At 47.2% G+C, this 10,267-nt stretch overlaps 1 protein-coding gene across 1 annotated transcript; it reads left to right on the top strand.

Moving 5' to 3' along the window:
• Positions 1–7,230: 7,230 nt before the first annotated feature.
• Positions 7,231–10,032, top strand: LOC148199403 (uncharacterized). Its single transcript, XM_088112647.1, has one exon. It carries the CDS (start codon positions 7,231–7,233, stop codon positions 10,030–10,032), a length of 2,802 nt encoding a protein of 933 aa, XP_087968773.1.
• The last annotated feature ends 235 nt before the right edge of the window (positions 10,033–10,267 follow it).

Here is a 10,267-nt window from a genome sequence, read left to right as displayed (position 1 = left end):
AAAATTTTGGAGATACACTTTGGGACATCAGGAAGAATGCGAAATAAATTCAAGACTCTTCACATAGACATTTTAGAATTAATAAATTGTAATTTCGTAGTGTAGAATGTTTTTGGATTAACTTTTGTAGATTGAGCCAATTTTTGGCAAAATGAACTAGGCCCAAAAGTGGGGGTGGATGACTTGGAACCCTAGGGTTTTTTGTGTGGACCCCACCGTGATAAAATAGGACACACGGCCTTGAGAGCTTGGACCAGCTGCCACTTGTTTTAGGCTTGGCTTTTGAACGTTTCTTTTTTTTGGGAGGGAGCTTGGAACATTTTTCAGGTAGAATGAAAGAAGCAGACATGTATTAATTGGAGAATGGTGTCACGGCCAACGGTGATTGATTAGTGAGGGCAGTGGTGTCACGACCTGGAAGGGGAGCACACGGTGTTTTTTTCCTTTTTCAAGAAAAAGCAATTCAATTCCAGGAGCTGAACGGTGCTTTTTTATTGAGCTGCACGGTGTCTTTTGTTGCTTATCTCCAATGCTTCTTTAATTCAGCTTGTGCATTTTATTGCAAATGCTTATTAAATTCAATTGATGCCTTTTATTGCTTATCTCCATTGCTTCTTTAATTCAGCTGCACGGTGCATGACACGTGCATTCTTATATGATGCGTCTATCGCATTCAAGGGCTTGTGGATTATGTATTATTTCTATGTATTGCATTTTAATTGATTTAAGCTAATGGGAATTGAAATTCGTTCTTGTTGCACATGCTTGCTTCTAATGTTGATTTCATCTTCTTCATCTTCATCTTGTTTTCAAGTGTTGCGATCTCGGTTTTTTTATTGATGCTTCTACTGTTGCGTTTAATGTTTAAGTTCATTTGGTGCATTTCAATTAGGCTGCTGTTACGTTTGTTGCGCGTTTATTTTTCAGCGTTTTATTTTCAAATCCTGATGAATTCTGCATTCTCTTATTTTGTTGTCTTTTACCATTCGACTTTACTGTTTTGACATTTACTTCAATGCTTTCAATTATGTTTGGTTGTATTTAATTTCCAGTTTTAATTTAGTTCATTTCTAATCACAAAAAACACTTTCAAAACCCCTCACTACTGTTTGACCTAAGTCTCGAACCACATTTGGTCCTTGAGAGACGACCTAGGAGTCACTTCCTAGCACTATATTGCATTTTTAATGCACATCAAATTTGTATAGGCCGCAACAGCCCCATCACTCATCCATCCATGTTTGCAAATAATGTTATTTGCTTTCAATCATGCTACTAGAAGGTTGAATAGTCTGAGGTTCAACAAATCCGTACATAGAAGACCGACCTTAGTCTACAACGATTGTGTCCATGTACCTAAAACAACAAAGTTAAGTTGTTAGAAACTAGGAATCTAAATAAAACTAATATGGAAGACAAAATTAACTATCTTACATGCACCCCGTAATTTCTCTTCATGCACAACGAAGGAGAAAGATTGCATATCATCAACATAACTGCCATGAACTGTGTTTTCTACTTAAGTTCCCATAAGGATTCATACCATCAGTTGCAAGTGCATGTCTTAAGTTTCTTGGATTTGCACCAAATTCTGGAAATTTTTCATCAATCTTCTTCCATTATGGTGTATCAATTGGGTGTCGAAGAAGATTATCGCACTTTCTTCCGTTAGAGTGCCATTTAAGGTTCTTTGCATCTTCTTTAACAAAGAACATACGTTTGAACCTAGGTATTATAGGAAAATAGCACATCACCTTAGTAGGTGCACCATCATTACCTTCATCAGCAGTTTTTCTGTCATATTTCTTTTTAAAACGGGATAAATCACATGTTGGACAATACTTTAGCGAAGCAAACTCCTTTATGTACAAAACACAATCATTAGGACAAGCATGTATCTTTTGATATTCAAGACCCATTGGACATAAAAAAAATTTTGCCTCGTAATAACGAATAGGTAGAGTATTATTTTTTGGAAGCATCTCCTTCAACAACTCCAACAACTCTGTGAAACTTTTATCGGTCCATCCATTCTTTGTTTTTATGCTAAACAACTTCAAAGTTGCAGACACACGTGTAAAGTTCGAGCATCCTGGGACCAACGGTTGCTCTGAATCATTTATAAGAGAATCATACAAATTAGCTCTTCCAAAATTATCTTCACCGACATCACGTATCATGTCCTCTAAATGATCACTCATCCATTCTTCCACATAATCTGTTCCTCGACGTGGTAGGCTGGTCCAGTACTTCTCCATGCCAAGTCCAAATGGTATAAGTTCTCATTATGCCGAACATGAATAGATGGTCACACACATTGCCTTAGTCTTGCCGTATTTGATTAAGACAACGAACACAAGGACAAAAATATGTCTCGTTCACAAACTTACCATTTTGTTCAACATATTGCAAGAACTCTGACACACCCTTCTCATATTCTTCACTGATGCGACATTCATTCATCCAGCTTCGATCCATACTATGTTCTTAAAATCATTCATCAGTTTCAGTTTTTTAACTCTCACAAGGTTAAGCCCTACCCATTCAGAAAAATTATTTTTCATAAATTGCTAAGACAAATGCAAAGAAGTCTACATCATAAATTTGATAAGATTTCAGCAACATTTCGCATTGGTCTCCGAAATACACAAAATAAGAGTAGTCAAGATGACCACAATCAAATATGCATCCGGAGAACAACACAAACACTAAACCGAAATTTTATCAATCTTATCCATAAACTCCAATGTACATGTTATAGCAAATTATGAAAAATAACTTTCCCAAACTGTCCAATCGGACAATTCAAAATTTAATACATACGATTAAAAAATTAAGCGTCTGTGTTAAATTTCAAACGGGAACTAAGTTTCACTCAATGATTTGATACTTATAATCTAGCATGCCAATTATAATAACACAACTATCACATGCATATTCAAAAGCCAATAACACATGCATACCTAAAAGTCAAAAACATGCATACGCAAAAGCCAATAACATGCATACGCAAAAGCCAATAACATGCATACACAAAAGCCAATAACATGAATACAAAAAATTTATCAACAAAGAAGCTAACCTTTTTTAGCAGATTAAAAAAGCAATGTAGGGAAATGGAGTAATGCATGCCCAAAAACGTAGGCCAAAAAGAGTCAAAAGCGTCGCCCAAGCACAAGCCAGAAACTACACCAAAACGTAACCAAAACGAATTTAATCGGTTCAAATGGAAAATATTTCATCAAAGAGTAACTTAATCGGAGTAAAGGTAAATTTAAACGGTCCAAAAGAGAGGAAACACACCTAGAAATGCAATGTCTAAGAGAGAAAATGCGGGGAAGACGATGAACAGTGAGCGTAACTCCTCGCAGGTTGTAAACGTCGGGTCTTGCGGGGGTTTGACGTCTATAATAGTATAGATGTCGAGGCCTTAACTAATATGATGTCTTTCTGATTTAAATATTCATATTCGCAGGACTTATAAGCGTCGGTTTAGAGGGCCCCAACGTCTAAGTGAACATTTCACCTACCCTGTTAGCCTCCTAGGCGTCCGTTAGGAGGGGCCCCAACGTCTATAATATTATAAACGTCGGGGGCCCTCCTAACAGACGTCTAGATGGCTGAAAAAATAACTCCTCACCTACCCTATCAGCCATCTAGGAGTCCGTTAGGAGGGGCCTCGACATCTATAATATTATAGACGCCGGGATCCCTCATAACGGACGTCTAGATGGCTGAAAAAATAACTCCTCACCTACCCTGTCAGCCATCTAGACGTTCGTTAGGAAGGGCCCCGACGTTTATAATATTATAGACGTCGGGGGCCCCACCTAACGGACGTGTATATGCCCACTTATTTACGAAAATGCCACCGGTCAATAATTTACGTTGGTTGTTTGGTGGACCGACGTCTATGGGGTGACGTTAAAGGCCAATTATGCACTAGTGCAAAGTCCCACATCGGATAAAAGAAGAGTTGGACATGGGTTTATATTCACATAGATACCTCCATTGGTAAGAGGCCTTTTGGAGTGGTACAAAAAGCAAATCCGTGAGGGCTTGACCCAAAGCGAACAATATCTTACCATGTGGAGATATGTGTGTATATCGAACCTCCCCAACAGTGGTATCAGAGCCCATGGTTCAGGTCTGGTGACTGAGCTCAGACGAGTACGTCCCTCCGTGATCAGGTGAGTCAAGCAGGTGGCTAGTGGCAGATCGCTAGATGAATCATGAGAGGTGGAGAGCAAGAGATGCTCAGTGTTGACCATGGTGTGCCCACGGTGTACTCGAGGATTAAAAAGACTTATGCAATAGGGGAGGAAGGAGAACCATAGTCATTTGTTTGAGGGAGATATGTGTGTATATTGAACTTCCCCAACAACTCTGATGAATTTTTAGTTTTTGTCCAATTGGTTTTGTTGACGTTTGTTTCTTCTTTTGCAGGATGTTAAGTGTCAGGGTTGCTTTAACATATAAGTTGTTTCTTGGCTTTTATTTAATTTACTTGGAACTAAGGTAGTTTAATTGTATTCTTTTTTATTTGATTTAATTGGGGATTATGTCTGTTGGATTGTATTTATTGTATTTATTTTAATTGGGAACTAAGTCAGATGGATTGTATATTTTTGATTAATTTTAATTAGGAACTAGGTCGTTTGGTTTATGTTTTTTTGATTGATTTTAATTAGGAACTAAGTCAGTTTGATTATGTTTTTTGATTGGTATGTGTACCAGAGAGTGTCGGGCGCCGCACGAAGGACGCCCGAAGTACCGGACGCCGTACGAAGGGCGCCGAAGTACCAGGCGCCGTACAAGGGGCGCCGAAGTGCCAGGCGCCGTACGAAAGACGCCCGAAATACCGGGCGCCGTACGGAAGGACCGTCCGGTTGTCCAATACGGAAGGACCGTCCGGTTGTCTAATAATCGCCTACCCAAAGATATACCGGAGTCCACTCCGGAGGCTACGGCGACTTACGACAATGCCTGTACGCAATCGTAGAAGGCACACCGGAGGCTCATGCATTGAAGAGCCGGCCAAAGATTGAACTTAGACCCGGTATAAACTCTCCTAACCCTCTTGTAGCAGGGAGGAACACCTACCAACCGGGGCCGGCCAAAGATTGAACTTAGACCCGGTATAAACTCTCCTAACCCTCTTGTAGCAGGGAGGAACACCTACCAACCGGGCCGAACCTCTTTATAAGAAAAACTTTGAAGAACTCACAAGGAATCCTACCATCACAGAGCAGCCCGGCACGACAGCCACTGCATCAAATCTTGTCTGTTAGGTGACCCAAAGTCCCACGTTCACTACGACCACTAGGACTTGGGGGGCTTGTGTATCTACAAGGGCCGGACGCCGTACGGAAGAGCTCACATGGGCGGATCCCACGACCACGTGGGCGGATCCCACATGGGCGGATCCCCGCGGACACGGCCAGCAAAACCGGATCTCCGTACGGACAAGGCGGACGCCCATATCACATGGGCGGACATAACGAGTAAAACCGGACCCCGTACGGAAGAGCTCACATGGGCGGATCCCACGACCACGTGGGCGGATCCCACATGGGCGGATCCCCGCGGACACGGCCAGCAAAACCGGATGCCGTACCAAAGAGCCCATATGGGCGGATCTCTGTGCGCGCGAGGTTGACGCCCATTTCACATGGGCGGACGACCACGCCCGCCGAAACACTAATCAACATAATTTAAGGGAAAGTAATCTGGTTTAAAGGTAAGTAGAAATTAGAAGCTATCGGGCCGTTTTGGGCCGTGATTAACTTTTCACTAATCCCAGGCCCATAGCGAAAACTATAAATACAGGTCCACGGTGAGTGGTAGATAGGTTACATTGAATGCACATTTATTACTGCTACTGAAAATAGCCACTGCTCTGAAACTGACTTTGGCATCGGAGAATCTTTTGTAGGTCTCCACCCCTCCGGATCAAGAGGAGAGCCAGAGCGCCAGGAAAAGATCCGCCACGGAGACAAGATTACGGGAGGATTTGGAAGACTTGGAACCCCACAGCCCTACACCTCCGAAACATTTGGCGCCCACCGTGGGGCCGTGTGATTCAAAAAACCCAATGGTGACCACGAGAAACATGAGCTTAGACGATCCCGCTGAGATGATGCGCGTGCTACAACAAAAAATGGACGAGATGCAGCAACGTCATGAAGAAGAGATGGCGGCCGTGAAGGCCGACTGCGAAGCACGGATAGCTCGGGAGATCGGGCAGATGAACGGGGGAGAACGAACGAGAGATAAAGGAAAGGGGGTGGAAGGAGAACGCCCACCCCCGGACACCGAGGGCGATCGGACATGGAGGCCTTCCGAGTCGGAGGCAGAGGGAAAGCAAGGCTAAGTCGGTGCATGCGGAAAGCGCTGCCGAGGACGGGCGGATGGTTGTCAAGCCGGAGCCTTCGTCCACCCTATTGCTCCCGTTTACCCAGAGCATAATGAATGTCCAAATCTCGGAGCAATTCATGGCTCCGCAGTTCAAAATGTATAACGGAACGACGGACCCTGCTTCCCATATCCAGACGTTCTCGAACGCGATGGCGTTCCGAACAGGCAATGACGCCATCTGGTGCCGAGCGTTCTCGCTCTCATTGGAGGACGAGGCGTTGGAATGGTTCAACACCCTCCCCCCTAATTCGATAGAAAATTTCGCCGGGTTGAAACAGCTGTTCGTCAAACAATTTGCGGCCAGCAGCACTCAAGACCTGACCGTATTCGAATTAATGACCCTCAAGCAGGAGAAGGACGAGACCTTGCGGACGTTCATGGACAGATCAGAAGACCGTCCGGCGAGTGAAAAGCCTGACACCGGAGCTCGCCCTTCACTACATCCTGCCGGCTCTTAAGCCGGGGCCGTTCAAGATAGTGTCTGCAGGCGAGCACCCAAAACAATGGAGGAGTTGAGGGAAAGAGCAGCTGATGAAATAAGGGTGAGGAGATGAAGCTCTCCTATAAAAGAAACAAGAAGCCAGGGGAGAGAGGACGGACGGTAATAAGCCCGCCAATTCTACGGGAAAAACGTTCGGCCTTAGGCCCCGGGAGCAGAAGAAAGGACCTCGCTTCCAACAATATACGCCCTTGAACGCCTCAAGGGAGAAAATTCTCCGAGAGGCCCTAAGTGCAGAACTGATAGTGGAGCATGAGGGACTCCCAACTTTGAAGGGCGCTGACCGGAGCAAACATTGCTCCTACCACAAAAACATGGGTCACAGCACCGAAGAATGCCGGACCCTCAAGGACAAAATAGAAGAACTCGTCCGGGCGGGAAAACTTAAGAAGTACGTCCGAGACGAGCGCCCGTCGCAGTCAACCGAACGGTCCGCCCAGAGACCGGCCTACCGAAAGGATAAGCCGCGGAATCCCCGAGCGGAACGACCCCGCTCCGAAAGGCGCCCGAGCCGAAGTCGAAGCCGCAGCCGGGAACGCCCCTTGAGAGGACACATTAATACCATTTCCGGAGGATTCGCGGGAGGAGGATCATCTTCTTCCGCCCGTAAACGCCACGTTCGGGCCCTCCAATCCGTCCATCTGGTTGACAAGCCGCGTCGCTCCATGCCGCCCATTACCTTCTCGGACGAGGACTTTCACGCCCCTGATCCCGACCAGGACGACCCAATGGTCATAACGGCAGAGATAGCACGGTATGGGATAAGCAAAGTCCTGGTTGACCAAGGAAGTTCGGTCAACATCCTTTACTGGAAGACCTTCCTGCAAATGGATATCTCAGAAGATCTGATTGTCCCCTACGATGGGCAGATAGTAGGGTTTGCAGGAGAAAGAGTTGACACAAGGGGATATGTGGAGTTGAGGACGAGGTTGGGGACCGGACGATCTAGCGAGGAGAAGAGGGTCCGGTATCTGCTGGTAGAGGCGAGCACCTCATATAACGTGCTGCTCGGAAGGCCGTGCTTAAACGCTTTTGGAGCAATCGTCTCTACCCCCCACCTCACAATGAAATACCCCTCCGAGAAGGGAATTATTTGTACAGTCCGGGCGGACCAGAAGACGGCGCGAGAATGTTACGCAGCAGGGTTGAAGTTGCACGTCCGTCCCGCAAAAAGGCGGGCGGCCGGCTCGGAGGTGGCCATGGCCGACCTTGATCCTAGGACGAATACCGAGGACCGGCTGGAACCTATGGGAGAAACCCAACCTATCCTGATAGGAAAGGAACCTGCCCAAACCACTCGCATCGCCAGGGAGCTGAACCTCGAGATGGAAAAGGAGTTGAGAGCGCTCTTGTGGAGGAACCGTGATCTCTTTGCATGGACGGCAGCGGATATGCCAGGCATTCATCCTGCGGTGATGTGCCACAAGCTCTCGCTTTTCCAGAATGCACGACCTATAGCCCAGAAAAAGCGAAGAATGGGCGAGGAGAAGCGCAAGGCGGTCGAAGAGGAGGTAGAGAAGTTGAAGAGAGCCGGATTCGTCCGGGCTGTCACCTACACCACATGGCTAGCTAACGTGGTCATGGTGAAGAAGGCTAGCGGGAAGTGGCGCATGTGTACCGACTACACGGATCTGAACAAGGCCTGCCCAAAGGATTCGCACCCCCTACCCAGCATAGACGCCCTGGTGGACGGCGCCTCCGGACACCGAGTGCTGAGTTTCCTGGATGCATATTCCGGGTATAATCAGATACCCATGTACGGACCAGACATCGAGAAGACAGCATTCATCACAGAGAAGGCTAACTTCTGCTATGAGGTTATGCCGTTCGGCCTGAAGAATGCGGGGGCGACATACCAGCGCCTAATGGATCGAATCTTCCGGGACCAGATAGGCCGGTGCATGGACGTATATGTGGACGACATGGTGGTCCGATCGGCAGATGGAGAGGGACACATCCAAGACCTTGAGGAGGTTTTTCGCCAAGTAAGGAAATTCGGCATGCGCTTGAACCCCGCAAAGTGTACGTTCGGGGTAGCCGCCGGAAAGTTCTTGGGTTTTATGCTGACATCAAGGGGGATTGAGGCTAACCCAGACAAGTGTGACGCGGTACTGAAAATGCAGAGTCCGGCCACCCTTAAGGAAGTCCAGAGACTGGTCGGACGCCTCACTGCCTTGTCCCGATTTATCCCCAAGCTAGCAGAGCGGATGAGGCCGGTCCTGCGTAAGCTGAAGAAAGGGGCCGGCCCGTCATGGGACGACGAATGCGAGCGAGCGTTCCAAGACGTCAAAGCCATCCTAAGTAACCCACCGGTCATGAACCGCCCGGTTCCGGGTGGAGATTTGCATATCTTCTTGGGAGTATCTGAAACGGCCGTCAGCGCCGTATTGATGCAAGAGCGGCCTCAAGCGAGATTAATTTACTTCGTGAGTCGAACGCTCCTAGATGCAGAAACCCGGTATCAGCGGGTAGAGAAGGTGGCCTTGGCTTTATTGCACGCATCCCGAAGGCTTCGCCCTTACTTTCAAAGTTATCAAGTGATAGTCCGGACGGACTTCCCAATCTCCAAAATCCTCAGAAAGCCGGACCTAGCCGGACGGATGGTGGCATGGGCAGTAGAGCTCTCAGAGTTCGGCTTGCGCTATGAACCAAGGGGATCGGTTAAAGGCCAACATTTGGCAGATTTCGCGGCCGAATTACCCCCATCCGGCCTAGAAGACTGGAATCTGTACGTGGACGGAGCGTCCGGGCGTTCGATAAGCGGGGCCGGCATCGTTCTTGAAGGCCCCAACGGATTCTTACTGGAGCATTCCTTGATATTCAAATTCAAAGTATCCAACAACCAGGCCGAGTATGAGGCCCTGATAGCCGGCCTCGAGTTGGCAAAAGACATGGGGGCGCGGAGGATAACCTGCCGGACGGACTCTGAGTTGGTGGTAGGCCAAATGAACGGCAACTTCCAAGTCAGAGAGGAGCGCCTTTTACGATACTACCAACGAGCGGCGGAACTCGCAAGGGCGTTCGATAAAGTGACATACAGCACATTCCCAGAGAACAAAACACGAGGGCGGACGTACTGTCTAAACTCAGTTCGGGAAAGGAAAAGGGACAGTTGACTACTGTCGTGCGGCAGGTTCTACTTCAGCCTTCGGTAGAATGCTCGGCGGTATCCGATGGAGGGCAGGACTGGCGTGCAGAAATCAGGGAGATCATGACCCGCCAGGACGAGGGGCGGACGGTAGGTCCGGGCGAAGCCAAGAAAATCGCCCGTTACCTTATTGTGGGGGATGACTTATACCGAAGAGGATTCTCCTCCCCCCTCCTTAAGTGCTTGGGGAACGAAGAGGCATG

This window comes from Vigna umbellata, chromosome 4 (genome assembly GCF_029865625.1).
Source record: "Vigna umbellata cultivar VRB3 chromosome 4, Vumbellata_1.0, whole genome shotgun sequence".
NCBI classification, from domain to species: Eukaryota; Viridiplantae; Streptophyta; class Magnoliopsida; order Fabales; family Fabaceae; genus Vigna; species Vigna umbellata.
Note: the sequence above shows the minus strand (reverse complement) of the source record. Positions and strands in the feature narration are given on the sequence as shown.